General features: G+C 40.7%; 1 protein-coding gene across 2 annotated transcripts in view; it reads right to left on the bottom strand.

The window, feature by feature from the left end:
- OS9 (OS9 endoplasmic reticulum lectin) overlaps nt 1–23327 on the bottom strand; it is a 41059-nt gene that overhangs the window by 9933 nt on the left and 7799 nt on the right. The window contains exons 2-13 of one of the 2 annotated variants that reach the window (XM_088137980.1): nt 17545–17721; nt 16337–16400; nt 15333–15409; nt 14144–14242; nt 12876–13077; nt 11320–11430; nt 7349–7461; nt 6242–6284; nt 4302–4390; nt 3621–3863; nt 2511–2751; nt 31–198 (exon numbers count right to left, since the gene is read on the bottom strand). In XM_088137980.1, coding sequence (XP_087994106.1) covers nt 31–198; nt 2511–2751; nt 3621–3863; nt 4302–4390; nt 6242–6284; nt 7349–7461; nt 11320–11430; nt 12876–13077; nt 14144–14242; nt 15333–15409; nt 16337–16400; nt 17545–17721 — 1627 coding nt within the window. The remainder of the gene's footprint in view (nt 1–30; nt 199–2510; nt 2752–3620; nt 3864–4301; nt 4391–6241; nt 6285–7348; nt 7462–11319; nt 11431–12875; nt 13078–14143; nt 14243–15332; nt 15410–16336; nt 16401–17544; nt 17722–23327) is intronic. The other variant, XM_088137981.1, reaches the window with a different exon arrangement.

Here is a 23327-nt window from a genome sequence, read left to right as displayed (position 1 = left end):
CCCCCTGCCCAGGGAGCATGACTGCATTACCTTCTGCCTTCAGGCCTTCCTTCTCCAAGAGGTCCTTAACCACACTCTCTATGTGGCGCAGCTGTGGGTTGTCCCTGCTCATCTCTTGGATTCGCAGCTCCTTCTGCTGAGCGCTACCTGGCTTTACTTTAGTGACCCTGACTTTCACGCGCCCGTCTGGGTCGCCATCTGAGATAAAAAGGGGGACAGAGGCACATCAGTATGCCAGCATTTCTGACAGGGAAGTAAAGTGCAAACTGCAAGGTTTGTGTACAGTCTGCTCATAAGGTAATTATAGTATAGCCACTCACTCCAGTAGACTCTGGGCAGCTTACAAAATACAAATGCAATGGATGGATGGAAACTCCCATATGCCAATTCAGTTACATTGCCTTAATAAATTATTATTATTTACATAATGCGTCTGAGCAGAAGACTGAGGCCTTCAAAGCGTTTCAGCACTTTTGCAAAAGCAGAAGGTTTCTGGACAGCAGAGGAAAAGGAAGGCAAGAAGTCCCAGAAGGTTGGCCACTTCTGACCCATACAACTGAATGCAGTCCGCTAGTAATACATTGCCATATCTTCAGGTCTCAGTAAACCTCCTAGTTCTGATGCCTGCCCGAGAATACCAAAATCTGCCCTGGCTCTTTAAGGCTAGAAAGACTGCAGGTTATACCTACTGGGCTGCATTCAGCTGGTAGTTCAGAAGTCATACAGACCTCGATGTTGAGAAGGTAGGGATTCTGGACAAATGCAAATTCAACAGCACCTTGAAAAACCCAGCTCAAAAAAGCAAAAATACATTGTTTGTCCTCAAGGACTGTAGCTGTCTAGGTTCTAGAAAGGAACAGGAGCACTGAGCTGGGTGACCCAAGTTTCCCTGAGCTGCCTTCTCCCTGACTAGAAGGAACAAAATGCTAGGGAAAGGAAGCAAAAATAGCAGCGTTTATGCACAGACAAGCCAAAACCAAATGGAAGAACATTCTGAAAAAAGGCAAATGCTGGGAACATTGATCACAAACAAAGGTCAAAATCATTTTGAAGCCAAGAATTATTCCTCTTAGAATCTTAGAGAAGAAGCAAGCCATTAACAGTGCTTTAGAGAACGCAATTTCTGAGGGAGTTGATAGAATACTTTCTTGGGAACTGCGTGTCCCAATCTACATGAATCTTGGCTCCCACGAATATTGTGCTTCCCCTTACTCAATTCTAGACTAATGGTTGGGAAATAATAAGCCTGTTCGTGATACAGACAAAATGAGCAACATTAAAATAATAAACAGAAAATATACAAAGCCCACCAGATTCCAACCTTCCCTCACAACATGCCCTTCTCCTGCGCTAGATGGAGCAGCTAGGTCTTAATTGCTCTCCTGAAACACAGGAAGGAAGGAGCAGACCAGATCTCCATGGGGAGGGAGTTCCAGACTGTGGGGGTGATAAGTGAAAATGCCTGCTTCTGAGGCCCCATCAGATGACAATCTCCTACAGAGAGGACCTGGAGGGAATTGACCATTATTCAATCTGACTGGACAGGCAGATGAATTTGCAGGAAGGCATTCCCTCAGAGAACTGGGTGTGGAGCCATGCAGGGACTTAGATAACAAGTGGCACATTGAATCACCTCCAGAAGCCAAGTGGCAACCAACATGGCTGCTGAAGCAATGGGGTATCAGGATACACTCATCACTATGCAGGCCACCGCATTTGTACCAGCTCTAGTTTCTGAATTCTTCCTCAGGGCAGCCCCATTTAAAGTACATCACAGTAATCCACACAGGAGGTGACTGAGGCATGTGAGCAGGTCCTCCCAATCCAGGAACGGTTGCAATTGGCACACATGTTGTAACTGTACAAAAGCCCATCTGGCTGCAGCTCAGAATCACCTCTGAACGGGGAATGCTATTCCATTCAGAGTCAAAGATGATATTTCCCTGGAAACTTTTGGCCCATAAATCCAAAACCTTCATCTTGAAGAGATGCAGTCTGAATCTGTGTCTCCATCTAGACCCTGACAGCCTCCAGACCCTGGGACAGGACCTCTACCACATTACCTGCCTGGCCCAGGGCCAAGATGTATAGCTGGTATATCAGAATACTATGACACTAGACTCATGCAAATGTATGACCACCTCCAGTAGTTTCATTAGGTGTTAAAAAGAAGTGGAGAGAGCCCAGAGGCACTCTACAAAGTAGAGATCTCTGGGCAGATCTTTCTTCCCCCCACCAGCCGGAACTACCCCTCAGGAAGGAGAACTACTGCAAAACAGTGTCCCCCAGCTCCAATCCAGCAGAGATGGTTGAACAGGATACCATGGTCGATGATATAAAACTATTGGGAGAACTGCTAGCTACCTTGCCTTGATCTTTGATCAGCTCAAGGAAGACATCACTTCGTGCACAGTTTAGGGCAAATAATGCCCCCTGCTGGCTGATTTGGAAACATTATCCAAATTATCAACACTCAAGATAACATTAATTTTGTTGCTTTTGGATCATACCAGTGGTTGGCTTAGGGGCATTTTCTTTAGCAGTGTTGCTTCCATCTACTGCCTCCTCCTCCTCCTCCTCCTCCTCCTCTTCCTCTTCCTCCTCCTGCTTCTGCACCTTATCTTCTTGATGTGCGGCTTTGCCAGGATCCAACTTGTCAATGAGTTTGTTGAGGGTAGAAGCCAAAGACTTGGAGGCTTGTTTTCGGTCAAACTCACCTTTCAGGCCTTTTGTTTCCAGTTCATCCTCAACCTGTTGGTCAGCAATAATGGATTACTAGATCAGAGTTCTTCAGAAGTATCAGAGTTAAGCCTGACTAATTTGTTCAGCAGGCTCTATAATTTTTGGCAATTCAGTGCAAAACTTGATTCATGAAGCACTTTTAAATGAAGTTTCTAGACACGGTGATGATACACATCCCTTTTTAAAATGCATCACAAGTTGGCAAGAATGTAGGAGAAGGAGAAATGTGGAATGTGATTACATCTTCACCATGCATATATTTAGGAGGGAGGACAATGTGTTCTGGTGCAAGAAGGACAATGTGTTCTGTGCTACCCTTCCTGCTGCAACCCCATCACTTGGCTTCAAGACCCCCAATATGTTGAAGGGATAATGCCTGCAGTGAGGAACCCAGCCTTACGTGTGCAGTTCCCATCACAATATTTAAAATCCTCTGCAATCAGGGTTGAAAACCATGCCATAAGCCAACTTCAACTGAGTAGGCTCTGATCTTCTTCCCCAGAATTATAAGGGTAGTAGAGGGAAACAAACAAACAAACAGATACCAAAAGAATGGGGCCTACTATTCTCCCTCGGGCAATCTACAGGGCATATAGGGCTCTGGGAAGCTTGCAATACGAAGGGGGCATTTTACTGGGCAATCTTGAGCTCATTCATTACTTTACAGAATCATTTTGCACTTCCTCTCCAATCTTTTCCTCAAAGCCCTCTTCCCCACCCAGTCTAGGACTTCATTTTCTCCTGTATGGAAGGAAATGGGCATGCAAGGAAGAGAAGATCAAAGATTGGGAATACTTAGCAATGGCCCCACCACCCTTTTGGGAGGGGGAGGTCAGAAGGTTGGACAGAGAAATGGAGCCACTCCCATGGATCCTGACCTCATCAATGATGTTGTCAAACTCCTTCTCCATCTCGGTTTTCACCTCCTCCTTCAGCTTGGCCATTTCAGACTTAGGCAGCAGAATATCTTCCAATTCCTTCTCAAATTTCCCTAGTAGATCTTCTTCATCTTCCTCATCTTCCTGAGCTCCATCTTCAGAGTGTTCCGTTTCTGAGTCTGCTTTACTTTGGGGTGGGCTTTCATGCACTGTGACATCAGATTCACTAGCCTTCTCTTTGCCCTAAAGGGACAGAGTTCAGAAATTGCAATGGGGGAAGAGAGCATTTGGCCAATTCACCCAGTCCAACTGTCAGCTCAAGTTAAAAAATGAAGAATGCTTTTAGAGCCACAAGCAGGCAAAGGGTAGAAAAAGGGCTTCCAGGCATTGTGGGTTGGTGGGCACATTCCGAAAGGACCTTGGGTATACAAATTGGCTGCTTTGGGGAAGCAAGGCCAATTACAAAATGTTCTGAATTCCCCCTCTCCCTTTCTTTGTGCATTGGTGTGAGTCTATGGATACCCAGCACCATACTGACTGGGACTTTTAGAAATCAAAAACCAAAATAACTGCAGGGCACCAAGATGGGGGAGATTGCTCAGTATAGCTACATGGGCAAAAGAGATGCTCGTCTTTGTAGTAAACTCTGCCAGTTTAGGAAGTCCGACTAAAAAGCCTTACCTTCCTGGCATTCTCCTTCATCTCTTGAATAAACTGAACCAAGTCACCAGGGTTTCGAATAACTTTGAAATGTATCTTCTTCTTAAAATCTGGAAAAATACAGACAAAATGAATTCAGTTTATTTGGAGATCAGGTGCTTGCAGGAAACCTTCTCCAGAATATATGTACAGCACCCAGTAATGTTCAATTCTGTACCCCGTATCAACTGTATGCAAGTTTGCTTGTATCCATTTGTGTAATTTATTCTGTGTCTGAAGACAGACGGAAGGCCTTCCTCTTCATTAAGGTTCCTTCACTGCATCAAGCATAGTTTGCACCTGCTAACCAGATGCCTCCACAGGTTCCCTTTCTTTGTGCAGAGCAATGTGGTACAATTGCCCTGTTCACTGACACGCTACATGCTGCATTTGCCTCATGGTTTCCTATTCCCATAATAAAACAGAGTTCAATACCACGCTAGTGAGACATGAGCTCATATGTTGCCTTTCTCTTTATTCTTCCTCCAGCCAACCGTGAAACAGTGACTGGAAGCTCTCACTTCATTCTCAGTAACTTAGGTTTAATGACAAAAGCATTATCACCAAACAGAAATGCAGAAAGGTTGCATTTACCCATAACACTAAACCGGTATTTTTAAACCATGGTTTGCTCAACTAATCTATAAGGGATGAGGCTCACGTATCATGGTAGATAAAACAAAGTACATAGTGGAAAAGCCATATTCAAGTCTAATCACAGTTCGCTTCTATCTGAGCATAGCAGCAAAATGCAGTTAATTCAAAAGTGAAGGAAACACTTCCCTTCTCTTCCTTGAGCTGGGAAAATGAAGCATGAGTGCAAAATGCTATGGCTTTACAGTATATCAAAGCCAAGCCTAGCATGTCCCAGTTTTTACTGGCGCAAGTTGTTTCTTTCACTTTTATAAAAGATTAAGAGTAAATTTTTACAGATGGTATGTAGCTCTGCCAATAATTACCAAGATACACAAATCGTATAATGATCAATGCTGGAATAACAAAGAAGGAACATTTTATCATATGTGGGGGTTATGTGAAAGAACCCCTCCAAAGAAATAATCAAAATATTCAGCAAATCCTAAAAATAACATTTTAAACAAAACCACAAATATTTTTATTGGGCATAATCCCAGAAAACATAAATGAAAAACCACTATTTACTAAGATATATGCTGACAGCTGCAAGAACAAATTTGGCACAACACTGGAAAAGAGGAACCTTATCGATGATATCAGATTGGGAGACCAAAAGGAGAGAATACCCAGCCATGGCAAAACGGACAGTACATATCAGGCTAACCAAATTTAAGCAAGAATGGCTCCCTCCTTACACATTACACAGCGGGGCAAATGTAGGCATTTGGAATATGTTTTTTAGGAAATACAGTATGAGCCCAATAAAAATATCAAATGAAAGGACTTAAACAGATACTAGCAATAATCTTCAATGTTCAGTTAGAAAAATAAATGTCTAAGTTCTGGTCAGCGGTTGCGGAAACAAATGGAAAGGCGGTGGAGAATGTGTTACTAGAAAGTTTTCCCATAATGTTTTTTAATTATGCTTAATAATTAAGTTGCTTCTTTTTGATTTGTTCCATTGACTATTACCACCATCCAATGCAGACTTCTTTTTCCTTTGTATTTTACTATTTTAACACTTAAAATACCTGAAAAAAAGATTAAATGTTACTACTGAGTGGGCAGTTAGCCCCCTTAGAGGTAGTTAAAAACATAAATGTGTTACATGAGTACTGCAAGTGGAACGCATTCAAGGTGCCTTATTGTCAGTCCCTGCTGAGAAACAGAGAGGGTACACTGAAGTCCCAAGCGTTTTCTTGGGTCATCTCACTTCCATGGCATCTGTTCAGATTGTACTCTCTAAATCCATCCACAAAGCACTTCTCGATCTTACAGTCAGTTACCTGCTAGGCGACTGTCTGCTGTCTTCATGCCTGGTTCTTCCTCCTGCAAAAAGGAGAAAAGAGGAACGGCTGCGTATAAAAAACACTGCTGCAGAGATGAACAGGGTGGGATTTCTGAGGGTCACATCTTTGAGCTTTGCCATTCATTCTGCCTGATGGATCTGTGATCTGGGTAATTCTTCCAATCCCAGCTGATGCACTCAACCCAACATAGTGTTTTTTTGGTATGTGTTGAGGCTGTTCTGTGCAGCCATAGTGGCTAATTCCTAACTGCACTATTACTAGTCTAGGAATCTCTACTTTACTTGCACTTTTCTTTAGGTAAGGTTGCTCTTCCTAAATAGGATCATCTTACGGGATGATCTTTAACCACAGAAACCACCTGGTTTTTAAAATCTCCAAAGGCTATATTTTTTGCCTTCTCTTTTTTAAAATAAAAATCACTAAGTAACGAAAAGGAATTTTTTCTACAGCACCTAGATTATGGAATTTCCTCCTCCCTTGAAATGTGGCAAGTTTTACATTTTTAAATGCACTTTATAGGACTTTTAGTCAGGAAGGCTTGTTATAATTAAATTTGTGCCCACCGACTCCTATTTCCCTGGAGACATTTGCCCATGCGTGCTCTATTATTTTTTCAGCATCAACAATCTTTCAGTTCTCCTTTTAATTTCCTGTACTTCTGTTGCTGATAGTACTGATATTTTTAGACTCTGCTGGTTTCAGCAGCTGTTTAAATGTAATGCTTCAGGAAGATTTTTACACTGATTTTAGCTGCCTTCTTACTATGTTTACAGTAGGTGTAAGTACAAAGTAAAATGAATTTATTCATTTTACCTACATTCAATCATCACAAAATACTCTAAAGGGGCAGAATGCAAATGCATACAAAATTAAATTAAAATAAATCACCAAGCATAAACCAAATCAGATGCCATGAGAAAGATGTGCAAAATAAAGGCAAGACCATCTTGCTACAGCAAAAAGAAAAAAGAAAGAACGTTTCACAATCCCAAAGGAAGCATGACCAGTTGTGAGATAGGGATCCATCCTTAACATCACTGGCTGTCAAATCACTGAAGCTGAGATATGGTGATAGGAGGTTACCTTTGTCTGGTCTGGCATCTGGGCTGCTTTCCCATCTCCATGCAACACTCGCTCCCAGAAATCAGAATCATCCCCAGCTTCGTTCTCAAGAGGAGGAGAAGGGGCTGGAGTCACTGATCAAAGAAGTAAAGCAAAGGGCATTAAATGAGAGGGAAACCTTTGAGCCAAGCAAGAGCATCTCTGTAACACCCTGTAACACCTACACATTTGTAGGCCAAGAGGACAGCACAAAGAGAACATCATGTCCTATTTAGAGATTTCTAGTCCCTATATTTACAAAGAAGAGGGCTGCCCAATTATTTCGAAATCAAAGGAATTGTTGACAACTGCAGCAAGATTACTATATGCTCAAAAGTGGAAAGGTTCAATGCTACCACAATAGAGGAATGGTTGATGAAGAGGATGGAACTTGCAGAGATGGCTAAATTGATTTCCTTGATTAGAGAAAAGAGAGCATCTACATTTATGACTCACTGGAAACCCTTTATAGACTTTTTGCATGAAGCAGAAAAAAATGCACTTATGATTTGTGGTTTTGATGATTAGGAAAAAAATTGGATAACAGAAAAAACATGAGCTTTTTCTGGTAACCATAGAGTAAGAGAGAACTTTGTATTTGTTGCAAAGGAAATCAGAAGCTTCTTCTTTCTATTTCTCTCTCTCTCTTTTTTTTGCATTTTTTCTTTTTCTCTCTTTTTCTGTTTTCTTTATTCTGTATTAGTGTTTATTAGCTTTTATCTTCTTTTTAAAACTTTTAATAACATTTATTAAAAAAAAATCAGAGGAATTGTGTGAGAGCTGATTCTCACGCTGATCAGAAATCTAGTAGAAAGAGTTAAAAAGAGCATGGAAAAAAGAACCAGGACCTTGCCACCTTCTTTTGCCTATAAAAGGGTTTCTCATCTGAAAGTAGAGTATTTGCCAGAACGTTTGTGTGATTACTTTAAGCTTCTTTGTAATAAATCTTACTAATCAGAACTCTGGGAGACCTGCTCTTTAGGATTAACCTTTTCCCACCCAAGTGGGAAAAGTTCAACAAATATGAAATTCAACATTCTGAGAAGTCCTAGGAGGATGTAGTGAGCGGAATCTTCCAAGCCCTGTGCCCATCCCACGTAATTAGCAAAAATGAGAAAAAAGGTGGTCTAAGCAAGTATGTGCCCATGCATATAGTTTCTACAATCACTTTTTGACACTGAATTTTTATATCTAGTTCAGCCATTTTAGTTGTGATTTTTGGGGGGGGTGTAAATATACACATGAGGATTGTGGGCTTAAACACAAGGCATTAACTTAGCCCATAACACAAAAATGTTAATTTTTCTCAGAGCAAGGAACTAGTTATGCTTAGCTTCAGTTGCTAAATCACTGCCCCTCCCTCCCTAAATTAGAATCAAGGTATACAGACAGAGTACTGAGAGTATAATGAAATGCTACAAAGCAGTGATATTTGCATGTAAATGGATAAACATTGTAGATCTTGCCCTGTCCAGGTCATTGCTGAGTTAGGAAAGTTTAATTTACCCATTTGAATCTGAGACGTGCCGTTCTTATTCTACAACCAAAAGCACTCTAAGTTGTACTTAGAAGATTCTTACTTTAAAAAAAAAACATTAAGGAGTGTGAGAGACACTCTGTGAATCACTCTGGTTACGGACTGACCTTCTTCCAGAAATCAGGACAGTACCTGAGTTTTGTTTCAATAACAAGATAAATCCTGGCTAGTTCCCCCAAGCTTTTGGAATTTACTGATTATAAAAATAGCTGGTTGATTTCCTTTTTATAGTTTAGTATTTCATGGCCTTACACTGATCTGTTTTCTGACTTTATGATATCGTCATGAGATCTATGGTTCAAATACTCTTTTATATTTATTATTTAATCAATTTTTATACTGTTGCCTATGTCCAAGGTATTTTTCCCCCCACTGCTGGATAGCTCTGAACCAAGGTGCAAATCCATTTTTATTCAGGCCATTTGTTATCCTGCTGAGGCTGCACTGCTTGCTGACAGGCTTCTGGGTCCAACTCAAAGCGCTGGTTTTGACCTTTGGAATCCTCCCTAGCTTAGCTCCAGGGTGCCTCAGGGATCATCTCCTCCAGATGGAATCAGCCCCATCTATATATGTCTGCAGGTAGGGAATGTAGATGGCCCATCCCTACGAGAACTCAAGGTGGCATGGGCTCAAAAGGAGTCCTCCTTGGTGGTGGCCCCCACACTCTGGAACATCTTGTCCAGAGGTCACCAGGCACCCTATCTTCGAGATTTCTGCAACTTGATGAAAACTGTCTGGTCCAAGGAGATACTGGTGCTGAGTAGATTGGATGCTTCTATGGGTAACAGTTTTTATGCTGTATTAGTTAAATTGTCTTTCTATATTTTATATTTCATGTAAATGGCCCAGAGTTATGACTGAGCTGAAAGGCAGGGAGGGAACAAACATGTGAACTGAAATTGCAGGCCAAAATGGAAACTGCATGTTAGCTAACAGCTGAGGTTGCTCATAAGAGAAAAACACTCTTCAAATTAAGACTCTCTGGCTTCTTTATAAGTACCTCCATTTGCCCTGCCATCCATAACATAAAGTTCACCATTTAAACATCCTTTTTAACAAAACAAGTAGTCATTTTAGAAACAGAAAACCCAGTAGAAAAAAAATCAAAACAGAAGCTGTCACAGCTCACTAAAAGTTCAGGCAACTAAAATAGCTTCCAGCTAAAGATGTGACGGCTCAGGGGGAATAAAAGCCCCAAAACCTCAGGAGGAAAACCTCAAAACACTCCTTTTCCTATGGATTTCCTTATTTTCCCTTCATTTTTTGTTTGTTTTTGTCTTCCAGATCTTTGGATTCCTCTTCAACCTGCCATGCAGAAACGACTGACAGTGCATGCCAGACAAATGGTTCTGGCAAGAGCATTCCACAGTCAGAGGGCCGGCGTGGAGCAGGCCCAGTCTATTTTCCAAATACAGCACATCTGCACCTGGATCACAGGTATGAACCCCCAGCTGTAAGAGGGTTTTAAAAGTCAGTTTTACGATCAGGATCAGTATGACATTTTGGCAAGACTGCTTTGAAGGTATTTAGAAGCTTCAATTAATAATCCGCTATATTTTATAGTCACTGGGATTTATTACTCGCATCACCTCTCATTCTAAGCACAATGTGGAGTGCTGGCTCTTAATTTCAAATGTCCTAAACAGCATGGGCCCGGAATATTGGACATTCCGTTTCCATCTGCGGTAAGTTGCCAAAATGTTAAGATCAACCCTAGAAATCTTCTTCCCGTTCCTTTATTTTCTGAGATGAGATGGATGATGGCAAGAAATAATGTCTTCCTTGCTGTAGCATCCCAACTGTGGAATAACCTTCCCAGGCTTGAGGCTGAGGTTTAGGTCTTTTTTCTTTGCCTGGACCTTTCAAAACCTAGGCGTCAGGTGCATCTATGTATATGGGACGTGGGTACGTATGTTATGTTCGCCCTATTGCTGCTTTTAAGTATTTCTATTATATTATTCAATGATAAGTTCCCAACACTATGTTCTTCTCATCTAGATGTGGGAGGCCACCATGTTGGTTTTTTTAAGCTTTGGTTGTTGTTTACATATAATCAAGAAGAACCAAGTTGTGTCCTTATTTCTCTCTCCTATATCCAGAGAGCCTTAAGGGACTACGGAAATCACTGTTCTCTGGGAATCCCTTAAAAATAAAACTCTTCATTATGAATTTGTGTATGATGTTGGTATTCTTGTTTACGCTATCTCTATCTACATGTATAAATCATTGCCATTCTAGACAGAATTTGGCACTTGAAACCATCTATGTTAACTAATTTCGGTGACACTTTTGTGAGTCTGATTTAGCATTCCCAATCTAGTGCCCCCCAGATATTCTAAATAACATCACACTGACTGTGCTAGGGCTGATGGGAAATGTGGGGGGCCCCAGTTAGGGAAAGGTAAGGGTAGCTTACCATTTCCATTGGAATCCTGAGTAGCAGGGCTGACATCTTGCTCAGTCCACAGCTGCGTATCTAGAGTCTTCAGCTCTTCAGAAATTTCCTCCACTTTGCGCTTGGTATCAGCTGCAGTAATTTAAGGTATTAGATAACCTATAAAACTCTACTTCCCATGAAGATGTCTGATCAATGAACAGATCATCATAACTTCAAGTGCAAGATTTTCTCCAAAGGAATTACTAGTAGATTCTTTGATTGTTGCACAATACAGGTAGTCTCTGGATTAAGGACACCCAGGTTACAGATTAACCTGCATGTTACAGTTAAGAACAGAGCCTACTGTAGCAAAATTCGAGTTAAATACACAATAATTCAAGCTGAGTACACAATGGTTCAAGTTCATTACACAACAATCTTATACAAATATTGTTCCGGCTTACGTAAAAATTCGACTTAAGGACAGAAATTCGACTTCAGAAATTTCCTCCACTTTGCGCTTGGTATCAGCTGCAGTAATTTAAGGTATTAGATAACCTATAAAACTCTACCTCCCATGAAGATGTCTGATCAATGAACAGATCATCATAACATCAAGTGCAAGATTTTCTCCAAAGGAATTACTAGTAGATTCTCTGATTGTTGCACAATACAGGTAGTCTCTGGATTAAGGACACCCAGGTTACAGATTAACCTGCATGTTACAGTTAAGAACAGAGCCTACTGTAGCAAAATTCGAGTTAAATACACAATAATTCAAGCTGAATACACAATGGTTCAAGTTCATTACACAACAATCTTATACAAATATTGTTCCGGCTTATGTAAAAATTCGACTTAAGGACAGACCTTGGGAATGGAACTTGTTCTTAAACTGGGGACTACCTGTATTGCACTGGTGTAGCCCTCTGTTTACAATCTAATCAGAACTAAAGAAAGCCTGAGAAGCAGCAGCAGTGGTGGAGGGACCATTCAGATGGACAATCCCCAGCACCACCCCACCCCACCCCACGGTCCTCAGACCTAGACTATTCACCCTGGTTTCACAAGGTGGCTATTCAGTGCATCTAAACAGCATGGATATCACATGCCCTGGAGTTCTATGAATTCTGTTCTCCTGAATGTCACATGGGTAGGGGGCATTCTGCAGAAGTACATAGACTTATTTTATCCCTCCAAAGGGAAGCATACAAACATTCCCCCCACACCACAAAACACACCTCACAAGCATGCATCTAACCTAATGGTTACACTAGGCTAATCTCCAAAACTGAATCGCTCAGTGACTTCATGGCTTAGGTGAAATTTGTAACCTACTCTCTGCACTCTGCTCTCGCTTCCCTATATTGATCTCATCACTCCATCCTGTCATCCACAGGAAATAAGATACGAGGACAATCTTTTTTTTCCCTTTCAGTCTTGACATCAATAGTTTTGACTGTAAGAAAGCTGAGCGGCCCTATACCCGAATTTCTAGGACAACCCAGGGAACGATATATGAGCCTTAGGTTTTCACCCTGGCTAAAGGAGGCATGGAAGGACCTTCTGCGTCTTCCCTAACAAGATATACTTACATACTTGGGCCTTGACATATTCCACATATTCAGCAGGGCTCAGGGCTGGGTGACAACGGATGGTCTGAGGGGTGGCTGTGGATGGTGGCCGCAGAAACGGATGGTGGCAGATGCGGGTGGTATGGATCGTCAGCACATAGGAACAGGACTGGGGCTCATCAACACGGGCAATGTAGTCTCCTGAACCTTCCTCACACAAAAACTGGAATCAAGGTAAGGAAAAACCAGTGACACTGTCTTATGAGAGTTCAACCCATTGGGGCACTGTAGTCTGCTGTCTTCTATTCTACACAACTCTGACAGGCAACATTTCTGTATGGGTTCGAGCAGCGCTTCCCAAACTTTTTCCTTTGTTATCCAAAACCCCAACTTTGAATAGTCATTGAACAAATGGTCGTAACTCGAGGACTACCTGTATTATAAAAACAGTATCACTGAATGATCTTTATTTCATTCCAACAAATTACTATTGGTAATTTCATCAATTTTCATATTAATAGGAATATTTTGGGAGATTTTTTAATATATTTTGGTACATGTGGCAATCTTTAAGTCAATTTAAATGTCCCTGTTGTGATTGGATAATGGGTTTGTGTCGTTACCCAAAGAAAAACCACTTTTACCCAATTTGGGGTAATTTACCTTGGTTTGGGAAGTACTGGGTTCAAGCATCAACCTTTCCCAGCCTTCTCCCAGAAACCCTTTTAACTGAGGATGCCCTGGAATCCATTTTGGACCCATTCTACATTTAAAGTTTGCATGCTCTTATCATGGAGCTATGGCATAAAAGCTATCCCAAGACTGCTTTCATGAATTGGGGAAAGGGAAGCAAAGGAAAGAATAGCTGGGTCATCTCATTTTGAAAATAGCAGGCAAGGAACTAAAATCCCTCCAAAAGGATAAGAGAGAGATTCAGTGCTGGATAAAAGTTCAGCCTAGATCAATCACTAGTTTAGTGGCCCACAAAATTCTTTTTTCTGAGATGCAGAACTACAAATGAAAGAAGGGCTCTAAGAGGAAAGGTAGTTATGATAAAGCCACCACTAGGCAAAAATGAGTCAATCAGTCAAGCAAGCAAGCGAATATCTATCATGCCAACAATATGACTAGGGGTCTTCCTCTAGTACTCTCCTTTGCAGAAAACATGGGGGCAAAGAAAAAGCACAGTTTTATGCTACCACCCTGCCAACTTAAGTCTTCTCAAGTCAGCCCTTCTCTTTCCATAGCTTTCCGCCCAATTCAGTGAACTGAGTTCCCTTTCTTCTTACCCTGACTTCAGCCTCCCTGGGCTTCCCATTCAGGTTACACTTGGATCCATTGACATAGGTCTGACTGTGATACCGCTTCAACTTGTGTTGCTTTGATGCCTGCAGTTGGGGTGAGAAGTAGGGACAAAACCAGAGAACTCTCAGGCAACATTTCTGGGTTCATAGTTTAGAAGTTATTTGCTTCAAACTAATGGCATCCCCCTCCCCTCCCCAGCTGTGAAATATAAATTTGTTTAGAGCCGGACTTAGAAACAAAGAAGACATACCCCAAGAATTCTTGCAATTTATTTCTAGTAAAATTCAGAGATTTTTCTTGTTGTCACCCTGGATTTATGCATAGATAATTATCATTAAACTGTATGGAAAGGGAAGGGAGGGGAGTGACAGGCTCACTGGGGGTTGCTCATGATGCAACAAGCTAGAAAGCATACTGAGGCAATTCTTGGAGTAACACATCAAGCCCTGAAGAATTCCCTGGTCATTTTGTTGCAGAGCCCTCAATGAAGGAAACCTCTGGCCCCAAACTCTCTCTACCATGAGGCAGAAGCCAATGAGAAACCCAACAATCCTCCAAGCTAGCAGTCCCACAGAAGAAAGAAAAATTAAACAGAGAACATATCTGGACTCCACAATCCAATCCCTACAAGAGATTTCATTCCTTTATTTTATATTATATATTTCTTGGTCTCCTTCCAAGTTCTTAACCCTTAAGGCATTTTACAATATAGAAACAATAAAATTTAGTATCAAACAAGCTATAAAAGCACCCTACATTTTACCAATTTAAAATAAAAATGCTATTTCAAATACCATAAAACATGTCCATTTAAGTACACAGAGAACAACCAAGTCCATATATTTACAGAATCACTAAACTGGAAAGGGTCACTTAGAACACTGGAATTCAACCCCCTGCTTCATTCAGAGACATACATTATAGAAACTCAGAGCATTTAATGGCCCCTAGGCCATGCTGTGCTACTCTACAGTAGATCAATCTTTGGTATCAAAGCACTTAACATTGGCAGATGGGGAGAGAAGGGACAGCTAAGTGAAGTGAAATGTCTCTAACTTAGTTCCAGTGCTGTGCTTGGGAGACAGGAGGCTTAATGTGTGCCTGAGCTCCAGGTATTATCTCAGGAATATCCCATCAAGACCATGGGGAGCTAAAGGCATGGGAAACACCCACCTTTGCTGTTTCATTGTCCCAATCAAATGCAGACTGGTAATACCCAAGATAAAGAATATCACCTTTGATTTCAGATTCTGGGAAACACAAGGGGAGATACAGTGTCAGTAAGCAAACTGAAAGCTAGAATCTCAGGAGAGATTCCTCCACCCCAACTCCAATGATAGGCATGTGAGTTTGCAGCAGCAAAACAAACAGATGTGTAATACCTTAAAAATTAACTATTTATGTATGCATCAAGTCTGAGATCCTTGATTAAGCAACAACATTAAATGAGAAGTTTCATTTCTGCATTCTGAGGCAAAAAAGAGAATGTGCCAAACAGACTGTGTAATTCCACCACCACCATCAAGACTGCAAATTGGCCAACATTCAAATTAAGTCTTATCAGATTTACAGATGTTATTAGGCTGCACCCAGCACCGTCCCAAAAGATCCTGATCAATTGTTGGTCTCCTCATTTCTAGAAGCCTAAAATCCATGATTATGGAATACATGTTTCCAAACTTAGCCAAAACAATAAATTTCATTTTCCATAAAGCATGAGTTTGTACTAAAGGATGGAAGCTTGTTTAACTACACAGTGGGATTTTAAGATTTCAGAAACATATGTGGAGGCACAATTGTTTGCATATATTTTCATTCAAGCAAGCTTGGGAGAGTCCTGGATTCCGTCAAATTATCTGTAAGCTGCTTATATAATGAGATGGGCGGCGTATAAATTTGATTTATAAATAAATAAATAAAATACTTCTGCAATTAATAAGACTCTGTTTACACATATACAGACAACACCCACATGTCTACAACTGCAGCTTGAACAACAGGCTCATTCTTTCTTCCTTTAGTTCTTTATTAAAAGAAGCATCTTGCCTGGTGAAAAGTCCTTGAAACCATACTATAATTCTAATAGCCTAATGAAGTTATGGGTTTTAGATTTTTCAATCTGGACCACCAATCCCTTACACTTCAACCACATATGCAATAAAGGAGAAGATCAGTACCTTCTATGTGGTATTGTTGGATGTGTTTCCCATAGCAGAATTCATATGTCCACCAATCCTTAGTCTAAGAGAAAAGGGAAAAGTTAAAGATCATTAAAACAAGAACCCCTGAAATTAAAATTCACCTAAAAACAAAGGTCAGAAAACTGGTGCTTTCTTGGTGTTTTCACTTCAACTCCCATAACACTTAGCCCCGATCAGATTTAAGGAAAACTGCCTTAAAGCAGCAGCAGCAGCGAATTCTGCAGTCAGAAAACACCAGGCCACACAAACAAACAGGGTGAGCTTATAATGCACTAAATCTAGCTAAAAGATTTTAAATATTGTAGAATTAAAAAGTCAAGCTCTGCTTGGAAGAGGAGAAATGGAAAGGAAGTTATGGTAGTGAGTTTTTAGTTTGGCATTAAGATTCAACTGGCATATTCAACCTTCAGTTGAATAATGGGTAAGAGCAATTTAAAAATAGGTAAAGCTGAGCATCAGTTTATTTAAATATTATGACTTTTGGTAGCAGAAGTTCTCTAGGCACCCTTTTTTCAGGCATTTTTTTAGGTACTATTGTTATTGTTACAGGGAATAATCAGAAAGATCAATTCTTTCTAATAACAAAGACAATCTAATCTCTTGGTTGGGAACAACTGTGAAAAAAAAAAGTACATATCAGTATGGCATAAAGGAAGAAATGGCTGGTTTCACACCAAGCTATAGTTTACTGAATAAGATGCAAGGGCTGCATTTCCACAACATGTTTACTAAGGCCAAATAAGCTGCAAACATTTCCATGATGTGTGAAGCTACTTACTGTTGAGTTTGGACACTGGAAAACAAATGTATGGTCCCAGCACAGATTCACTGGGTGGCCTTTGGTAACTAACTTTTGATTTGAGCAGCCAATTCCTTCATTCATTAAAAAAAAGGACATCAAAGATTTATTTCCAAAGATTTGGGAGAGATTAAGGAAATAAGAACTGTAAAAGTATTTCACATTACTGTAAAGTGATTAAGAACAAAGGCAGCTTTTACTAAGCTGACCTCATTTTCTGTGTCATTAGATACTAAATCAGACTCACAAAATTATCGCTAATCTCCAGGATAGATATGAGAAAGCAGATCCCTTAACAAAGCCCATTCAATAAACATTAACATGTCTTTTGTTTGTGCTTAAGTCTCCCAATGCCCCCTTATTTTCAAACCCAGCCTAAACTTACTTTAATAAGGCATGGAGCTGCTTCCATTGGCTTCAGCAGTTCTGAGATCCCTAGTCCATTGTAACTCTGTGGATCTTCCTCTTTGTCTTGATGGATTTTCATTGCGGCAGCTGGTAATCGGCACTCATACTTCTGCTTGTATTTGGAAGAGATGGTTACTACATCAGTTGCCTTACTCTAAAGAGGAATAAAAAAGACAGGTGGATAATGCTGAGAATTAGTTTTAGGTAATAAGAAGGTAAGGGTAGCAAGTGTCAAAGGCACAGAAAGAGTGGGACTTGATGAGGGGAATTCTGTAATTTGGTTTTTTTCAGGCCCTTAAAAGTTATACCACAAATCTACGAAAAGCTATACTATGAATCTGCTCCCTCTTGGGTATTTTTCCCCTCAACATATTTATTTGTCTTCTGGAATCTTAAAAGCTGATCGTTCTGTTCATCTGCTTGCTCTTGGAAGTTCTGATAATATTTCTTTGACAAGGGGAGACCCACTGTGAGAATTCTGAAAAAAAATTAGACCTCATCCTTTCCAAACCCTGTGGCAAAGGCTCCAGAAATATTTCCATCTGATGGACTGCTAGGCTCAAATACTTGCACCAAGCTATTTCTGTCAGTTTTCATTTCACAAAATTAAAGAATGTACATATTGTGAATGCAGTTTGCATGCCAGATTGCAGACTGAGGACTCAAACAGGTAATCCACATCCAGATAAACAGGGAATGGATAGAGTCAGCACTATCCGCTGTTAAAAGAAAGCAATTTGAATCACATTAGGAAAAGCAGAGGCAGAACCCTGGAGAGGCTGGGTAAAGAATAGGGACTTCCATCTCCCCAACAACCTCTGAGGAAACCTGGAAAATTTGCAACCCCCAAGAAGGTGACACAATCCAGGAACCTGGAAGCAGAATCCTTTTGCTTTAGGAAGTCCTGCAGAAATACATTATGTATATTGTTTAGCTAAGAACACTGGGCTAGTTTTGATTTGTTTTCTATGTTGTGTTAAATCTAATTTTCTACACTGTATCCCCCATATGTTAGGGAATTCTTTTTATTAATATTTCAAACTGGTTTCTGGAAAAGGTGTTTTCCCTCAGTAAGATCTGATTAGTAATTAGAAATATTAATTTGGAACTCTCATTATGAAACAGACCAGTGCCAACTTATGTAATTGCCTGGAGAACTAGATTTTCTTTTATATCAAATTGCCAGCAGTATCATCATGCTTTGGGTAGACCTGTAATGTATCTTTTTCAATACTGAATGTTTGCATGTTTAATATTTAAAGTTAAAAGGGTTGTGAAAGCCCAGTTTCTCACATACACTGTGGGTAGAGGGTGGATGCCAGGTGCAAGACAGATGGTAGCAATGGCAACTATGAAGCCATTACTCCAGAACAGTGGAGGGGAGGGGAGTGTGTGAAAATCTCAGAGAGATTCTGAGAGAGATGATCTGAGACCTCCAGCATTTGACCTATGCGCTCAGCTATTCTGCTACAGTACATTTTTTAAAAGTGTTGTGCTATCTTTATTGCATATTTTCTTAACACAATGCTCTAAATCATTTTCAAGCATTCCAATTTATCAAACAGATTAGGTTAGCAAAAGGCTCTCATGCACTTTCTGAGCGAATAGTATCACAAGAGCCAATTATCACCATCATCTACAAATCTGGATTTTTTTTCAGTTTGATGATTAAACCAAGAATTAAGTTATGGAACCTCTCAGCTTTTATATACACTAAGTTGAGCACCTATATGATACACTAAGTCAGAGTTAGCTCAGTCTATCACTGAAGGAAAGAAAACTGCAAGTGGTAGGATCAAACTACTACCTCCTAAAGAAAAAACAGATGTAGGCAAAAAGTGTACTGCATATTGTATGTACTATGTTCTCATTTCAGGAGCACTCTATGGCAGCAAAGAATAAAAGTAGATATGAACTGAAATGTGACTAGAAGGTTTTTTAAGGTGAAAAAAGATAACCTGTTCATTATTTAAATGATATTTGGGGTGATGGGATGGATAAGAATTGGGCTTGAAAGATGTACGTATTTATCAGGGCCTCATTATGAAAGGATATCAGTGGCGAGGGGGCTATTGAGGAAATTCTGTAAAAGGATAGAATCTCTCCAAACCCAGTTTTCCCTGATCCATTTTCATAACACTTCAGGTTATGTAATCAAATTCGCAAGACACTAGATTGGTGGGCACACATTTTAGCTGATCCTAAAAATCAGCCTCCCAGAGCATTATATTTTGTCCAGCATGGGGACAACTTATACCAGGTTCATCCCATAACTTGGTGATACCAAATCAACACCAAGTTCTATACGTGGCATCTCTGTGCAGCCCTGTGGTCTCCTTGAAGCAAAATAAAACATTTTATTGTTGGGTCTAAATGTCGTCAGGTAAGGTCTCATTGATCCCTTACCAAACGTTCTATCCACAACCTCCTCAAAACTAGATCAAGAAGGAAACAAGGAATCCAATGTTTCTTATCCAAAACACTGGGAGAAGGAATGGAAGAAGGGAGGACTGGATTCAGCACCCTCCTGCCCATGGGACTGTTTAAGCTTTTTTTTTTTTAAGCTAGCTGATGAACTTCTTAGGAAGTTTCATGCTTATTATCACATTCCGTGGGTTCTCTGCACTTCAACAAGGGTACACTACACACAAGCTCTAGGAGCACAGAAGAGGTTTAGATATACATCAAATACTTTCCTAAACTGACAGATCCCCAGTGCCTCAAATGAAGCCATACTTAATGATCTTCAGCAAGATACAGCATTAATACAATATTCATCTTTTGTTCTTAATATAAAACCAGCATCTTACAGAAAACATTGTTTGTTGTTCAGTCGTTAAGTCGTGTCCGACTCTTCGTGACCTCATGAGCCATATTGTGCCAGGCCTTCCTGTCCTTCACTGCCTCCCTGAGTTTGCTCAGTTTCATGCTCATTGCTTCAGTGATGCTATCTAACCATCTCATCCTCTACCGTCCTCTTCTCCTTTTGCCTTCAATCTTTCCCAGCATCAGGGTCTTTTCCAAAGACTCCTCTCTTCGCATTAGGTGACCAAAGTATCTGAGCTTGAGCTTCATTATCAGTCCTTCCAATGAGCAATCAGGGTTGATTTCCTTTAAGATTGACTGGTTTGACCTCCTAGCAGTCCAGGGGACTCTTAAGAGTCTTCTCCAGCACCACAGTTCAAAGGCATCAATTCTTCGGTGCTCAGCCTTCTTTATGGTCCAGCTCTCACAGCCATACATTACTACTGGAAAAACCATAGCTTTGACTATGCGGATCTTTGTTGGCAAGGTGACATCTCTGCTTTTTAATATGCTATCTAGGTTTGCCATAGCTTTCCTCCCAAGGAGCAAGCGTCTTTTAATTTCATGGCTGCAGTCTCCGTCTGCGGTGATCTTGGAGCCCAAATAAATGAAGTCTGTTACTGCTTCCATTTCTACCCCTTCTATTTGCCAGGAATTGATGGGTCCAGATGCCATGATCTTAGTTTTTTTAATGTTGAGTTTCAAGCCAGCTTTCGCACTCTCCTCCTTCACCCTCATCAAGAGGCCCTTTAGTTCTTCTTCACTTTCTGCCATTAGGGTGGTATCGTCCGCATATCTGAGGTTGTTGATGATTCTCCCTGCAATCTTAATTCCGGCTTGTGATTCTTCCAGCCTGGCATTTCTCATGATGTACTCTGCATATAGGTTAAATAAGCAGGATGACAGTATACAGCCTTGTCGTACTCCTTTCCCTATTTTGAACCAATCGGTTGTTCCGTGACTGGTTCTAACTGTTGCTTCTTGGCCCGCATACAGATTTCTCAGGAGACAGGTAAGATGGTCTGGTATCCCCATCTCTTTAAGAATTTGCCAGAGTTTGTTGTGATCCACACAATCGAAGGCTTTTGCATAGTCAATGAAGCAGAAGTAGATGTTTTTCTGGAACTCTCGTGCTTTCTCCATGATCCAGCAAATGTTGGCAATTTGATCTCTAGTTCCTCTGCCTCTTCGAAACCCAGCTTGTACATCCGGTAGTTCTCGGTTCACGTACTGCTGAAGCCTAGCTTGTAGGATTTTGAGCATAACCTTGCTAGCATGTGAAATGAGTGCAATTGTGCGATAGTTTGAGCATTCTTTGGCATTGCCCTTCTTTGGAATTGGAACGTAAACTGATCTTTTCCAATCCCGTGGCCACTGTTGCGTTTTCCAAACTTGCTGGCATATTGAGTAACAGCATCTTCTTTTAGTATTTTAAATAACTCCGCTGGAATGCTGTCATCTCCACTAGCTTTGTTGTTAGCAATGCTTCCTAAGGCCCACTTGACTTCACTCTCTAGGATGTCTGGCTCAAGGTCCGTGACCACACCAGCATGGACATCAGGGACATTAAGATCTTTCTTGTATAGTTCTTCTGTGTATTCTTGCCACCTCTTCTTAATCTCTTCTGCTTCTGTTAGGTCCCTGCCTTTTTTGTCCTTTATCATGCCCATCTTTGCACTAAACGTTCCTTTGATATCTCCAATTTTCTTGAAGAGATCTCTAGTCTTCCCCATTCTATTGTTTTCCTCAATTTCTTTGCACTGTTCATTTAAGAAGGCCTTCTTATCTCTCCTTGCTATTCTCTGGAAATCTGCATTCAGTTGCTTATATCTTTCCCTTTCACCCTTGCTTTTCACATTCCTTCTTTCCACAGCTATTTGTAATGCCTCATCAGACAGCCATTTTGCTTTCTTGCATTTCTTTTTCTTTGGGATGGTTTTAGTTGCTGCCTCCTGTACAATGTTACGGACCTCCGTCCATAGTTCTTCAGGCACTCTGTCTACCAAATCTAACCCTCTAAATCTATTCATCACCTTCACTGTGTACTCACAAGGAATATGATCTAAGTCATACCTGAGTGGTCTAGTGGTTTTCCCTACATTCTTCAATTTAAGCCTAAATTTTGCAGTAAGAAGCTCATGATCTGAGCCACAGTCAGCTCCTGGTCTTGTTTTTGCTATCTGTATAGAGCTTCTCCATCTTTGGCTGCAAAGTATATAATCAATCTGGTTTCGGTATTGACCATCTGGTGATGTCCATGTGTAGAGTCGTCTCTTGTGTTGTTGGAAAAGAGTGTTTGCTATGACTAGCTTGTTCTCTTGACAGAATTCTATTAGCCTTTGCCCTGCTTCATTTTGTGCTCCAAGGCCAAACTTGCCTGTTATTCCGATTACTCCTTGACTTCCTACTTTAGCATTCCAATCCCCTATGATGAAAAGGACATCTTTTTTTGGTGCTAGTTCTAGAAGATTTTGTAGGTCTTCATAGAACCGGTCAACTTCAGCTTCTTCGGCATCAGTGGTTGGGGCATAGACTTGGATTACTGTGATGTTGAATGGTTTGCCTTGGATATGCACTGAGATAATTCTGTCGTTTTTGAGGTTGTACCCCATTACTGCCTTTCCCACTCTCTTATTCACTATGAGTGCAACTCCATTTCTTCTAAGGGTTTCTTGGCCACAGTAGTAGATATAATGGTCACCTGAATTAAATTCACCCATTCCTGTCCATTTCAATTCACTGATTCCCAAGATGTCGACATTCAATCTTGTCATCTCATGTTTGACCACATCCAGCTTGCCTTGGTTCATAGATCTTACATTCCAGGTACCTATACAATATTGTTCTTTACAGCATCGGACCTTCTTTTCGCTTCCAGATACATCCACAGCTGAACGTCCTTTCGGCTTTGGCCCAGCCACTTCACTCTTTCTGGAGCTACTTGGAAATGCCCTC

This window comes from Python bivittatus, unplaced genomic scaffold (assembly GCF_059951505.1).
Source record: "Python bivittatus isolate LINGU-HERP-01145 unplaced genomic scaffold, Pbiv_v1 ctg000220_np1212, whole genome shotgun sequence".
Lineage (NCBI taxonomy): Eukaryota > Metazoa > Chordata > Lepidosauria > Squamata > Pythonidae > Python > Python bivittatus.
The sequence above is the reverse complement of the archived record's forward strand: the minus strand, read 5'-3'. Positions and strand labels throughout refer to the sequence as shown.